The sequence below is a fragment of the Haliotis cracherodii genome, unplaced genomic scaffold, assembly GCF_022045235.1.
Source record: "Haliotis cracherodii isolate W230 unplaced genomic scaffold, xgHalCrac1.p SCAF_9, whole genome shotgun sequence".
Lineage (NCBI taxonomy): Eukaryota > Metazoa > Mollusca > Gastropoda > Lepetellida > Haliotidae > Haliotis > Haliotis cracherodii.
Window position 1 is genome coordinate 33,605,882 of NW_027266343.1, and position 16,116 is coordinate 33,621,997.

At 39.3% G+C, this 16,116-nt stretch overlaps 1 protein-coding gene across 4 annotated transcripts in view; it reads right to left on the bottom strand.

The window, feature by feature from the left end:
* Window positions 1-16,116, bottom strand: part of LOC139452731 (serine/threonine-protein kinase 10-like) — a 130,646-nt gene that overhangs the window by 86,953 nt on the left and 27,577 nt on the right. For all 4 annotated transcript variants that reach the window (XM_071234311.1, XM_071234310.1, XM_071234309.1 and 1 more), the window contains exons 3-8: window positions 12,379-12,577; window positions 6,993-7,065; window positions 5,045-5,121; window positions 4,378-4,495; window positions 2,616-2,697; window positions 1,490-1,612 (exon numbers count right to left, since the gene is read on the bottom strand). In XM_071234311.1, the coding sequence (XP_071090412.1) occupies window positions 1,490-1,612; window positions 2,616-2,697; window positions 4,378-4,495; window positions 5,045-5,121; window positions 6,993-7,065; window positions 12,379-12,577 (672 nt within the window). The remainder of the gene's footprint in view (window positions 1-1,489; window positions 1,613-2,615; window positions 2,698-4,377; window positions 4,496-5,044; window positions 5,122-6,992; window positions 7,066-12,378; window positions 12,578-16,116) is intronic.

The following is a 16,116-nucleotide window of genomic DNA, read 5'->3' on the forward strand; positions in this document are numbered from 1 at the left end:
CCCAAATCACCTGACACTGTCATATCTAGGAACCTTGCTCAAGAAGGATAATGTTTTTTCAGCTGAATATCCAATTTCAAATGAACAATTCCCCCAATTTGGCAGCTATTGTTTTCTCATGTTTAAGTAGTCATCCTAAAATAATGTCGTAAAATGAGCTTAAATGCAAAAGACACTGTGATCATGTTTTACTTATCATAGCGAGACTGTTAGAAACCACTAAAGTACACAGGTGTTTAATTCGCCTAAAGATGATCCCCATAACTTTCTAAAGAATCATAATTGATAATAAAGATCTAAACAAATTCCAAACTCAAATTCTGAGAGCAAATTTCTTTACACAAGTTATATTGAAATATTGGGATATTTTCATCTCCTATTGGTACAGAACATTGAAAGGGAAAACAAGTTTGACCCAAATATTCAACTAAATGTCTTCAAGCTACCAGGTTGTTTGGGGTATACACAAATGATTGATTGATCTGGAAAATATAGCCAATACCTATAATTATAAGTAATTATCAAGGAATTGATATGATCACAGCTACTTGTGCCATCAAGCGTGACATAATATTATCTTTAAACCAATATGTTGATATAAATCCTTCTTTATTGTCAATCAGTATCAAAGTGTCCCATTATAAAATAAATTTCACTGACTAGTTTAAAATGTCCCTTGAATTGTCACTCCTCATTTCAAACACTGGATATTACAATGCATTTACCTACTGGGGTAGTATCCTATTACTTTTGAAACAGTTTGGAATATAACCTCTGGGGTATATTTCAAAATGAAAAAATATTCAAACATAATCTGTGAAACAAATATGTTAGTTGAGCATGCAATATGCTGTCTATAACAAATTGGGGGCCATTTACATTCAGCAAAATTGTAGATTTGTCAACATCTTTTTCTGATAGTATTTGTATGTTTGGAATTGTCTTGATCATAGCTTGATATATCTAACTGCTAAATCTTAGAAGAATCACTTCAAAGGCGGGACTGTCATCTGAAAATCTCTGCTTTTCAAAATATAATTAGCCAAATTGAAAGTTCATTTAACTGAACTTAAAGTTGTTGTTTTTTCATTGAATTCTGAATAAATCTATAAAAATATGGTAACGTCTGAGAAATGCATTTGAGCTATTTTTAAAAATAATAAAAATCGTTGGTCCCGGAATGTATACTGAGAGTAAGCTGCTGGATTATTCAACATAACATCACTGTGTTGGCTGCTGAGGTTTAAGCATTCTTCTCTTGGCACGAACAACACTTATGTGAGAAAGTCTGACATGCAGGTGTTAAGGCCAACATCTTAAATTTGATGATAAACATTCAGAACAAAGACTACAGCATTCTCAAAACAATATCTGTACAAAAAAACAATGTGAGACCATCTTCATAGATACAAAAAAGAAAGAAAAAGAATCCCATTCTTTCAAACAGGCAAGAAAAAATAGGAACACATAACAGAGTTGTCTCCCTTACCTTGATCTCCTTGATATCCTCCTCCTCTGAAAGGTCTGTGACAGTCTCAATAACATCAGCCTTGGCCTCAAGGATGAGATCCAGAATAGGCTTCTTGTCTGTGAAGTTCCTTGTGAAGGGGTGCTGAAATAACAAGCAGTTTAGGAAGCTTATTCTATTAGCTTCATCAAACTGACCCGATGTTAAAACCCATTTCACCTCACCTATCCTTGAATACAGGTCAAACATGGTATTGAACTTAAGAGTGAGTGATTTGGGATGTACGTCGCTTTGAACAGTATTCCAGTTATACCATGGTAGGTCAGCTCAATGGGTTGCTTGTCTCAGAAGTTTACCAGTTTGGTGAAACCCACGAACATGGGTATGGTGCTGACAAACATAGAAATATAATCAGCGAATTGCAGCATCTTAGATACAAGGACTATCCCCAAACTTTATGAGGGAATAGGAGTAGTTTTAGTGCTTTCACTAGCAGCATTACAGCTATGTTAGTGTAGGCGACATCCAAAATGAGTTCAACACATTGTACCAATGTAAGCAGAACTTATTCTGTCTTCAGTGGAGGTAAGCCTAAAGTGATGAAGCTCATAATTAAGGTGAACCCGGGATTCAAATCCATGATCACCACCTCCATACCCAAGCTCCTCACAGAGATAGCCTGTTTGCAGAGCTCTCTATACTATCGTTGCCACCTGTCACAGCTCCTCACTGTGCCGGACTTACTACCATGCAATCGCAACCAACCCACTGTCATGTTTACAAAGGATTTATCACTGTTGTGACGCGAATACTCTTCCCCCAGGTAAATTGTTGTTGTCAATTTAAATTTCCATGTCATTTCAACTATCATGTAATGAAGTACAGTAAGAATGTAAGGGGGAAGTTGGGTACTTTTCTGTTTGTCTGCAAACAGACGTAAATTTATTTTTAAAACGGTTAGTCGTAAACCTTTTCTCAATTCACAAGCATGACATTTACAAAGACACACACAAAAACATATATGTCTGACAAATGTAAATGTGGTTTGAGGGAAAATACTGAAGATTCTTGTAATGGCCAATTACACATTGGTGGCATATGGAGAAAGAATTAACGTTTGTCAGTCTACTCAATTTCTGTGACTTACAGTATAAAGGTCTGTTGCTGTAGGCCTCTGACCTGGTGATTTCTGAAGACATCTACCAACAAAATCATTAAATTCTCTTGACCTGAAAAGAAATTCAAAAGACATATACAAATACATACACATCATAATTTTCCTCACATAATAATTTTATTTTTGGCAACCCAACTCAAAACAGCAATACTGTGAGCTAGTAATTTCATGTTGTTGATGCATCGATACAAGTGGTGTAATGATTGACCGACGTATCCATGCACTCCAATTATCCATGGCCCATTCACAATACGAAGATCAATATCTAACACTGATGTTGCCTCTTTATCAATATGACACCCAATAGATAAACAAATTTAAAATACTGTTAATCATTTTCCATTCGTTTCTATACACCTTGTATGAAGAGATGTGCCTATCCATTCAGAAAAGATTGATACATTGACACAAGATATTCAGGTACATCCTTGTACACCCTTAAATGTCCCAAGCAATCTGCTTAATCAAGGACTCGGCGGACATGTTGCCCTTTGCCATTATGTTGAAAAATGGAAACAACTACATGTAAGACTATAAAGGTATTCATCAATCTATCGCATTTGTATCACAATAGTCGTACCTATAAGCAATAGTATAGGAATACTGTTTTTGACTTTTGCCATACTATTTCTGTAGTAGAAGTGCCCTCAAGAATCACCCCTAACTGGTGCAATATGTCCTCAAACCTATGATCACCACCTCCTTGCACAAGCTCCTCCTATCACAGCTCCCCACCCAGGATTCCTCAAACCTACGATCACCACTTCCTTGCACAAGCTCTCCTGTCACAGCTCACCACCCAGGATTCCTCAAACCTACGAGCACCACCTCCTTGCACAAGCTCCTCCTATCACAGCTTCCCACCCAGGATTCCTCAAACCTACGATCACCACTTCCTTGCACAAGCTCTCCTGTCACAGCTCACCACCCAGGATTCCTCAAACCTACGAGCACCACCTCCTTGCACAAGCTCCTCCTATCACAGCTTCCCACCTAGGATTCCTCAAACCTACGATCACCACCTCCTTGCACAAGCTCCTCCTGTCACAGCTCCCCACCCAGGATTCCTCAAACCTACGAGCACCACCTCCTTGCACAAGCTCCTCCTGTCACAGCTCCCCACCCAGGATTCCTCAAACCTACGAGCACCACCTCCTTGCACAAGTTCCTCCTGTCACAGCTCCCCACCCAGGATTCCTCAAACCTACCATCACCACCTCCTTGCAAAAGCTCCTTCTGTCACAGCTTCCCACCTAGGATTCCTTAAACCTACCATCACCACCTCCTTGCACAAGCTCCTCCTATCACAGCTTCCCACCTAGGATTCCTCAAACCTATGATCACCACCTCCTTGCACAAGCTCCTCCTGTCACAGCTCCCCACCCAGGATTCCTCAAACCTACCATCACCACCTCCTTGCACAAGCTCCTCCTATCACAGCTTCCCACCTAGGATTCCTCAAACCTATGATCACCACCTCCTTGCACAAGCTCCTCCTGTCACAGCTCCCCACCCAGGATTCCTCAAACCTACGATCACCACCTCCTTGCACAAGCTCCTCCTGTCACAGCTTCCCACCCAGGATTCCTCAAACCTACGATCACCACCTCCTTGCACAAGCTCCTCCTGTCACAGCTTCCCACCTAGGATTCCTCAGTGGGAAACTCAAGTTCATAATCTGAAAGACTATCCTGTTTATAGCTGTGTGACTTGTAATGATTTCCATATTTACCATCTGCCAGGCTTTTCTAGCCGAGGTGGGTCGGACTTCTGTATCTTGATGAGGACCCTCATTGGATGCATCTCATGGTTAGGGGGCTCGATCTGAGCAAATTCGATAGCAGTGACACCTGGAACATTTACAGTTGGATAGTTAGTCATTGAGTGATTGATAATATGTGAATACGAAACTTTCCCTGCATACGAAACGAGTTTAGGAATTACTTTACGGTGGCCATTTTGGTTTGCTTTCGGTTGGCAGTTAGAGACAACACATGCGAAAGAATGACGTGTATTATGTATTTGCTGGTGAATACAAGTGTGTATAAAGAACAAGTGTCTGTCAATCTTAATATGTTGATGAAAACGGCAGTCAGCAAAGTTCCACCAATGTCATGACAACTTGTAGATAGTCAATTCTGGATAAGTTAAACCGGTGACTAAAATCATGAACAAATATATTTGCATGTGGAACTGAGAATCTTCCAAGAATGCGTGGATTTTCAGTGAAATGTGTCTGATGCCATTTTTAGCAATATTCCATTAATATTACGACTGGGACACAAAAAAGCCGCTTTGCACATTGTACCTATGTGGGAATCAAACCTGGGTTTTCAGCATAGCAAGCAAATGCTATAACCTCTAGGTTGCATTTGGATGATGTGTCTCTCATTACTTACCGAGAGACCAGATGTCGGCCTTAGAATCATATGGTGTGTCTTTCAGGGTTTCACACAGGATCACTTCTGGGGCCATCCTGGATGGGAAGAAGACATAATCAGGTTTACAAAATTCATAAAATCAGGTCTTTTATACACAAGAAAGCAGGGTTAGAACTAAACTCTTAAGCTTCACTAGCCCGGTTAAAGATAAAATGTCCTTGTAATGTTAAACAAAAAAATGGAGAAATTGGAAATTTGTATTAGCCCACAGGTACTTATACCTGCTCGGGGCTAGCAGGCTGGTGTTAAGTTCTAACCCTGGAAAGGTATATGGCATTCCTGCAATAAAACATGATTCTAAAGATAAACAACCCTGTTTATTAGAGATGTTAATTACGATAGTTTGTAACAAAGTTGCTTATCCATGTAAATGGTGTGTTAGATATAATATATCCAACTTCTAAATGCCATTCAGAAAGGTACTATAATACATTCAAAAGGAATACAAATGTGTTGCAACTTGTGTCAAAAGTTTAATACAAAGATGACTGCCTACACATTAAAGATAAAATAGGTAAGCTCCAAAACATCCCCATGAGTGTAATGAACATACCATCAGTGACCTATCCTGATAATAATAATAATAATAATAATAATAATAATGTCTCATGCTTGTGATGCTGAGAGTCAATCATACTACTCAAATACAACATATCACTGTCCAATGTCAACTAATTCATAAATCTGACTAGAATTTGTTGTTTTAATCTTCTTTAGATTCTACGCAGAAATAACAAACAGCATGTACATAACCATGTACTTGACCTTTCACAAAACTAGAATGAGGCTGTGCAATCTCCCTGTAAACAACTGCCTATCTGGCTGTCGACTACACCAAGCATCAACATGAGTGGGGGCCTGACCCACGAGGTAAACCAGGAAGTGAAACAATGCAGCCACCAGCCATGTAACCCTGTTGTTTTCCACACAGAAACACAACTAAATTCAGAGCTTGAGATAACCTGTGAATTTGCATTAAATACGCAAAATAAATCAGCATTACCCATTTGAATTGCTTGAATACAAATATGCATGATAAATTTCAAAACCCAATTGTACATCAACACTGTGCGCAGTTACCCAGGGTATCCTTTTTTAAATTGTGTACCTATATTTTTTTAAAGGTCTTTTCTTACTGATTAAATACAGGCACCAAACATACGTGAATTCTACTAAATATTGGTGTATAACAGACTGGGCCCAAGGGAATAAAGCATATTGAACACCAAAAGAAAACTACTCATACCCAATGTGAATGATGACTTGTGAATAAATACTCAATACCTTCAATATTTTGGGGAGCCCTGTTAATTATAAATAAGTTCAGGAGTTCGCACAAACCCTGTATTCTTCATTATTGTTATTGTTTTGGAACTGAATGAATTCCACTGTTATCAACAATTAGTGGAAACTCAGTGATTGCCATGTTGTTGTTTGTTTGTTCTTTCATGCCGCACTCAGCAATATTCCACCTATATGATGGTGGTCTGTAAATAATTGCGTCTGGACCAGACAATCCAGTGATTGACATCATGAGCATCGATCCATGCAATTGGGATAAGATGACATGCACCAATCAAGTCAGCAAGCCTGACCATCTGATCCCGTTAGTCGCCTCTTACGCCTTTAATGGCAAACGTGTTGCTGAAGACCTATTCATGAAACAGCATTATTCCACCTGTATGATGGCAGTCTGTAAATAATGAAGTCTGGACCAGTGAATCACATGACTGATAGTGAACATCGATCCACAATGTCAGGGTATGATGACACGTAATCAACAAAGTCATTGATCTATCTGGTTGCCTCTTACAACCATCAAAGGTTGCTGGGTATCAATGTTAACTCGGAATCAAACAGGGTTCTTGCGATGTGAAGCAGTGATGCTGCAGCGTATCCATCTCACCAGTAGGGTGTCCCAATGAAGGTGTCTCTGCGCTGCATGGTCTTGGTGTTCTTGGCCGACACTCCGAAGTCAGCTGCAATAGATGAACATGTAAGTCAGACTAGGATAGAATGGTTGGTAGCTACCACTGGAAGAAGGGGGTGTGGTCATACACTGCATTACAGCCTGTGTTCCTGTCACAGACCTGGGCAGACATGCTCACAGGGGAGGGGTAGCCTTGCTCCAAGGCTGTAACTGAACGAAAACTCCATTGATGTGTGATTTATACTATCCTCTTAATAGGCAAGTCCAGATATGTTGACAGAACTCCAGCCTCTTATAGGGACAACTTGTTATAGCCTCTTATAGGGACAACATGTTCTTATTATTTACATAATCTAGAACCTATGATTTAAACTAATAAACATTGGCTTAGAGGCTTGTGAAAGTCTGGGGAGGGGGCTGGAGCCTACCTGCATTCATCCTCGGTAAGATAGTTTTATGTTGTTTAACACTGCACTCAGCAACATTCCAGCTATATGCGGCGGTTTGAAAATATTCGAGTCTGGACCAGACAATCCAATGACTGACATCATGAACATCGATCTACGCAATTGGGATACGATGACATGCACCAACCAGTCAGCAAACCTGACCACCCGATCCTGTTAACCGCCTCTAACGACAAGAATGGGTTGTGAAGACCAATTCTAACATGGAATCCTCACGGGACTATGGGTAATGTTGATATTAAACATAATAATGATGAAACTTTTAGAATGCACTGGACAGTAGATATCATCTACTTGTGTTGTACAAAGTCCTCAAGTTGATTTATTTTACTGTAGATACTGATTCAATCATAATTAGTATAGAAAAACATGAATACATATTTTCTAACAAAATACAATGTATCACAGTATGCAGAAAAATTATATTCTAATTCCTATTTCTAATTTTGAGAGCGCCCTGGGCGCTTATTACGTCGAATATGGTAATCAGTTTGACTGCAAGGAAAACTAGCCACTGTTGTAAATTATGCCTGTAACTTTCTGTGTTATTATTGATCAGGGAAGTAATATCTAATGAAGTAGGTGAGGTGAAATGGGGTTTAATGTCGCGTCCAAGATTATTGCACTTATATAGCGACGTGCATGTACGTGTGTGTGTTTGTGTGGCTGCTTGTACTAGTCCGGACTGATGCCGATTTATAGTGCTAGCTCACTGAGATACCATGTTGCAGTTTAACATGAATACCCAACTCAGACACAGTACACTGACTCCGAGCCAACCAGTCCTTGTTTTAGCCCCTTAATGCCAGGCACCAGACAGGGTAACAACAAGTACCAGCTTTTAACGTCTTTTGGTATGACGCGGTCGGGGATCGAACCCCGGACCTTCCACTCTCTGGGCGGAAGCTCTACCACTAGACCACGGAGGCGGTCTCTAATGAAGTAGCAGCATTGTAACATTGTGTTGAACTTTCACAATCCGACCTTCACTTAGGCTAGGGTAAATGTACAGAAAATATCAGGAAATGTGATATGATGGGAATGTGGCTTCAGCCGTACATTTGAATCTGCAATATGTAAGGCATTTTATCATTACTTGTTTTGTTTTTTCAAAACAATAATGTAGTTGGAAAAGAGAGAGACAAAAACATTTTCTTTAGTGACATATTAAAAGTATGGTCAATGTGGCAAAGTAAAATAAATGAAAAGAAGAAACATGTTATTTGAAGTGTTCATTGAAAGACATAGACAAGAGTTACTTCCCTTTTAATATTGATCTTCACTAAAGGTTGATTTATAACTTAAGATTTAACACACTCCATGGGAAGAACAAAGAATCGGTTCTTGCAATTTCGACATTTGTGAAATTGAAGATTGGCATATCCATAAATCAGATGAAAAAAAAACCCTCTCTAAGAGACAGGTGATTTATTATAGGGTGGGTGGGCCGGTGAGATTAAGGGGGCTTTTGAAAAAAATACACAGCCAGAATTTATCACATCCTTGTGGGGGAGGTAGATGAAAACACAACAATTCTATTTTTTCAAATGTTAAGTTTTAAATATAATCGTGGGACTGGGCATTTATTACAGAAATGTAACATATTTCGGGAGAGCCATGAAAAAGTTTCACATAAAATTAGGTGTGTGTGTTGCGGGCAGCAAAATATGATAGTCCAAAGACAAATCTCCTCCTCCCCCTTCCCCAAAAATATAAAATGATAATAAATGACCAGTCCATAACTAAGTCAGATATAATAGATAAACCAATTTCAGATTTGTGGCTGCTAATGAGTATTCAATGCAAGGAAATCTACTTTCAAACTGACCCTGGAATGCTTGACGTCACAATACCTACCTGGTTTGCAGAATAGAGAAAATTTTCTGATAGATATTGATCAAACACAAGACATAATCATGATAATGGTAGCTATATATTTATATTGCTATTTTTCAAATTTTGGACATGATACTTCGAAAATAAGATGTGGTCAGACTTTTTGGGCTTTGATGCCCATAGAACTACGTTTTTCAAACAGACAGAGGCATACACCCAGGTTCGTTTTACAATGGCCATCCTAGAAAGCACAAATCCATGACGTTCACACACTTGATCAGGCTGTTGACCTTGCAAGACATTCAGTCAACCATGCTAAAAATGTACTTCATTTATTCAGAAGCCATTGTGACACCCCCAATCCCCACAAGGGGCGACCAGGCCACTCTTGATGTACAAGAAATAACTGTACTCAAGGTTTCAGATTGGGTCCATATTTTAAGACATTAACAATATTCCAGTCAGCTTAATGCGGGAGGAAAGCCTGAAGTGATGTAGGTCGAAGACGTTTACCAACCAAAATGCACGGGTATGGTGCTGACAGACCTAGAAACATAATCGGGGCCAGCTGGGATTCGAACCCACAATCATAGGTTTCTGGCGTGCCCAAGGGATGCAACTCTGCACAGCGAATTGTGGTGCCTAAGACGACTGGGCCACCCGTGCCCCCGAAAAAGAATGAATTCCAAACTAAATTGTAAGATCACGTTGAGATAAATTCAAATTGCCTGCTGCAAAATTTCAGTCAACATACTTAACTTTTGTTCAAAGTGAGAATTTAAAAAAAAATTGAAATGTAATTTTTTATTAAACAGGGGTGGCCAGCATCGAAGTGTAAATCCAGAAACCACAACCAGCAACACTACACATCTGTTATTTGCCAACAGTATTGCAGTGCAGAAAAGTTGAGCCTAAGGCTGACACCGACAAATCTATACAAATGGTGTACACCAGCATGTCGCTGCAGATGAGCCTGTTGCAGAATAACAACTGGGAACAGCCTGGTACAGCTGACCTACTTCCAGCCATGGGCAGGTCACAGCTTTGTATCTATCATGTCTATATAAATATACACACACATACAGGAAAAGCTTGTATGGGAGGACTCAGGTATCTAGCAAGATCACCTCACCCAGATATAACGTGAAGTACCTGGCTCATATGTAACTGAGTGGCCTGGTATAGCTTTATTGAACTTTGATGGAATTAAGAGGTGTTCTATCCCACTGATAAAGGAGCTAGATCACCATGTGAAGATGTACAAGGTGCAAATGTGTAGGTGATGTGCAGAAAAACAATATCTATTACCGTATTCGACGTAATAAGCGCCCCGCTCTAATAAGCGCCCACGGCGATATTTGCTAATATATTGGCAAGTGAACAATCCCAATTAGCACCCATTCCGATTGATCAAAGTACACAAGACTTATTTTTTTGTGTATAATACGCACTCGTGTGTTATATGCACCCTTAATTATGGGAAATTAAACTCTGGAAAAATATATCTGTCGTATATAAACAGTTCAGGCCGTCAGCATAAACCACGAAATTTATCTTTCAACTCTGTTTTTTTCCACCAAAATAATATTCTAATAAGAGCCCCCTATTTCTAATTTTGAGAGCGCCCTGGGCGCTTATTACGTCGAATACGGTATATCTTAATTTCCGTTTTATTTGTTTTGCTCATTGACAATCTTAGATACATTCTTTTTCCTGACACTTTGACAACTCAAAGCTAATGGGAGAGAGTTTAGCACTGCAAATGCAGCCTTAGAAATTTGTTGTTTTGAAGACGAGTCCCCAGGACTAGTGAAAACCTTTCACTTATCCTTGGAGTTTGTAGCTTGTCCTGCTTGAAAGAAACAAACTTTTCTACTGTGTCTGTCAGTTTTATTCAGTTCCGATTTGTACCAAAAGTGAAGCATTGAGAACTGGATCACATTTATAGCTCACAAATTTTACTAGGCAATGTAGACTACCATCATTGGATTTTCACATGTCCTCAGCACAATTTTGTAGTCTCAGGCTATCAGACAAGCATGAATTTCTAAGGCTAATGAGACAAGCAATCACCGCGGGGGACACTAGAAATGGGCTTCACACATTGTACCCATGTTGGGAATCGAACCAGGGTCTTCGGCGTGATGAGCGAACGCTTTAACCACTAGGCTACCCGACTGCCCGAGACAAGCAATAAAGTAGTCATGAATGAATCATGTTCAGTTCTGTCAAAGCTATAATTCAGAAGGCAAGAAATGCACAATGATGCAGGTGAAGAGATTTAGAACTTGATGGGTTTGGTACTCTCAGACTTTGGACCAAAATCTGAGTTATTCTGGCATTCGCACCAACAAGCGGACCTGGTGGCAGGTCATGGACATAAATTCGTACAAATTGTCATACCACCTTGGGTCACTAGGCCACCACGCCCCCTAAAGCATACAAAGAACACGCGTATCGTGCCACTTCAGGCATCAAATAGGCTCAACACAATCACAACAGCTCACACACAAGATCTGACCAGTTAAGCATGGGTCATTGATATGCCTTAATCCACCTCATTAATGCCACAAGATTATGAAAACAGACCACAGGATTTTCACCTCTGGACATTACAGACTTGTGTTTCACTGACCAAGAATGTGACTGTAGGGCATTCAGATGGATTCATACGACCTAGTTTTCTTGTGAGGGCGTTATTGGCAACCCTGATCTGCATCTATGACCAACCATTTAACAGTCATAGCCTGGACCCATTCCACCAACTGATCTTAATGCAAAACACAAATTAACATAGGCTTACGACAGTCGTGCGCTAAAGTGAACGTATCTTCCATACTTTAACATAGGCTTACGATAATCGTAGCATCAAATTGATCCCAACTCAAATAATTTAACATAGGCCTACGACAGTCAGGGCAATAAATTGAACGCAACTCCCATACTTTAACATAGGCTTACGACAATTGTAGCGCTAAAGTGAATGTAACTGCCCTACTTTAGTTGTAGCACAACAATCGCTTAGTGGAAGTGGGTCTTGTATTCTAAGTAGTACATACCGAGTTTGACATCCCCATCCATGGTCAAGAGGACATTGCCAGCCTTCAGGTCCCGATGGATGATCTTTTTCTGATGGATGAACTCAAGAGCGCTGCACATCTCATGTAGGACATAGCGAATCTGGTCCTCTGACAGGGGCTTCTCTAGGTCCACCATGATGCTGTCCAGAGCCCCTCCGCCACAGAACTCGATGAACATCTGCAGCACAACATCACATGGTTAACAGTCTGTGCCAAACACATTTGAATCTACTAGCCTTAGTTTAAAGCATCATTTTGAATCTGCAGATTTTAATGTTATTCTTAGGCTATTCCTAGCTGAGCTTACTAGACCAAATAGACTCAGATAAAATCAGGTTACATTGTTGGATGTGACCCTACACCAAAAAGACCAAAATGCCTACTTGAGGCTGTATTGACAAATCAGTGGCCAATCACATTCCTGTAATGGTCCATGATCTTTTCCAATAGCTGATGATTTGGGTAAATGTCTATTGTGTTTAATAGACAATAGATCAAAGGAAGATGATAGTGCTTAATCAATGACAAGAATGATTCTCAAAAACTAGACTGACAATCTGCTCAGCAACTCACACCTGGAACCCTCTTCACAGGAACATTAACATAACCATGGACTGACAATCTGCTCAGTAACTCCCACCTGGAACCCTCTTCACAGGAACATTAACATAACCATGGACTGACAATCAGGATAAAACAGGAAAGGAGCTATGTTCTTCACACAGTACAAACATCAGCCGATGGCTTTTCCTCATCAATGAGTTCCAGTAGTAACAGTACTCATGGTTATCACACATATAATTTTACCACGATATACCTTCATCATAAAGCCTCACACTACCATCAATACAGCTGTTATTCAGTGACTTCAGCCATTTGTCTAAAGCCAGGGTCTTGCAACATTTGTTTTGATCAGATACATGTTCTTTCATTCATAATACAACAGGTAAAATGGATAGAATTATCATTAAACTGTCCGCATGTTACGATAAATGAACGGGCCACTGTAACTTAATAATGCCCTTATATTGCTTGATGACGGGCCATTATCACGCCTGTTATTAGGTGACGTCATAGGATAGGGATAGGTGACGTCACGTTTAACAGTGACGTCATCTGGTTTGTTATAAAAATTGCATTAAAATTTGAATGTGCACCAGAGCAAATATCAGTTCACATGCACCAGCGTATTGTTTACATTAGCTGGACAGTATTGTAGAAGTCATTCAAAACTTATTGTAATGTAAGGTTGGAATGACGTCACAAGAGAAAAGATGTCATAGCTGATGAAGATTGTAGACATTAACACGACAAGGGAAGTTTCCAATACGGCAGTTGTGATCAATGCATTTTCGTAAACAGGAGCTCAAAAACATTAAGAAATGATGGGAAATAAAGAAATTGACACTCACATGTGTGTCAAAACTAATTTTACGAAACTCTATGTAATATGTAAGAATTCATGGTTTACCCTCGCTCGGGAAATACAAGAATTCTGACACTCATTTCGAAAAATCACTTTGACACACATGCTCATATATTAATCTCTGCATATGTTTACAGCAACATCAACTCAGACTGTTTCAAAAAGACATGATTTGGCATTAGTAGACTCAAAAGTCATCATGGTTATGGGAACCTTGGATTTCTATGGGAATTTCTTACATGGAAGAGTACAACAGCACATAAAATACTGTAAATCATGAACTTATTGCATCACCAAATTAAAGCTTGTGTTGACCCCTGGCTTAAAATATTATGAAATCAATGCGAGTAGCTTTGCCTTTGAACGATAAAAACTAATCAGCAAACGATAACACCAAGACATTACAATTATAATTCCATTATTCAGTATTGGGCAATTTCAGTTTGATTGAATAAAAATTCGCTATCTTTAAAAAAATTAACATGTGATCTTACTTGCATGAAATCAATAGCTGGAAATTCCAAATGACTGATATACAAATGAGGTGAAAAGATAGGTCGGGTCACAGACGAAGATTGTACTATGACTGCTTTTGGTGTACTGGCCATTTTCACCACGTGGTTAATCAGTGTTGTGCTTGTAATTATGACATTGTTTGGCAAGGTTACTAAGAACAAAGACTCCCTCATACATGGTCATAACTGTTTAAACAATTTGTGTAAACAAATTAACCACAATTGCAACGGAACTTGGTGCAAAGTGATATCTAGCCCTCAGTTACATCCTAACTTAGTTTGGTTTTCACCTTTGTGCAGTGAACCTGACATGACATACGCCACATATAAATGTGTCACTTTATGAATGCGAGTATGTGTGTTTGTTTGTGTGTGTTTCGCTCTCCAGGTAGACGCTCTACCACTAGACCACGGAGGCAGTCACATGTGTACTGTCAACTTAGACTAAAATTTAGCCTTCTGAAACCTTATATTACACAATATCCTTCTTGCTTTTGTATGCGTTTCTAGATTATTATTTTTTCATAAAATAAATATATTCCACGGTCATGGTGCAGGACGACTGTCAACTTGGCGTGACTGATATGATCCAAATATATTCATGTTTCTAATCGAAGTGCTCCAGTGTTGTGCTACAATGCACACGCCATCTGTGAGGCAATGAACATGAACCTTTTCTTTGATTAACTTGATCAGATTGTCTTGACTCGATGCCTCCAATTTGTTTGAAGCAAATGTAAGTGATACGAGAGGTGGAATTGATCAATATGAAGGACATAACTTGTAATAGCCACTGGTGGCACAACGATCGAGCCTCGAAATTCCAGTCTCGTTCATCATGCTGGAAACTGGACATTTATGGTCAGTGAACGCGGGAAGATGCCTTTTCATTTTATCCTACTTATTTCACATCTCTGGTTTTCTAAATGTTTTTTTTGAGTTCCCTTAATTTCTACAATGAAATCTACTACTCTATTTTCATCTCCATTTAGCTTTTATGCAAGTCCCCTGTCAATTCTCATGATCAGTGCAAGCTGATGATATGAGGACAAATTTGGCTAAGAAAGTGTATTAATCAATCAGCACAGACTCCAAATTCTATAACCATAATTGATCCTTTCAATCTGTGTTTGTCCTGGCAGAAATCCATGCTTCTGAGTTGAATGAAAACCTGCATATCGTGGTGCACTCAGGGCTTTATTGAGACAGGTTAGGATTTCATAAAGAGGTTCCAGTTTTATCATGTAATAAATCGATTTTGAAGAAGCATGTCACTGCAGACTTTAATCAGCTATACGTGAGACTTGGTCTCTGTGGGGTTTCCTGGGTAAGATTGGTCCCCAGCAACCTATGCCTGTTTTGAGGGTAGACTATATGGATTGGGTGATCTTGGCCAATTGCATGTTATTGCTCATGACTTCAGTCATTGGTTTGCAGGGTCCAGTATCAGCTATTTACAAAGGTGTCAAAATGTCCCAGTGATTAATTCAAATTAACAATGCTAATAAAGTCTTGGCATGCTAACATTCAAATCAAACACAAGGAAAGATATAAAATGCATACTTTTCATTGTTCACCAAATATTCTGATGGATAGGTTTTGCAACTCTGCACCAAAAACAGGTAACCAATGGTAACAAATCCAACTTTTCAAGATAATTTGCACTGTTTGGTCGAAATTTAAAGGCCAACAGATGCCTTAGGTTAGTTCTTCTCATAACAATATTGCAGCATTTTCTGATGATCATATAGTACCAATGAAAAGAATTGACACCAG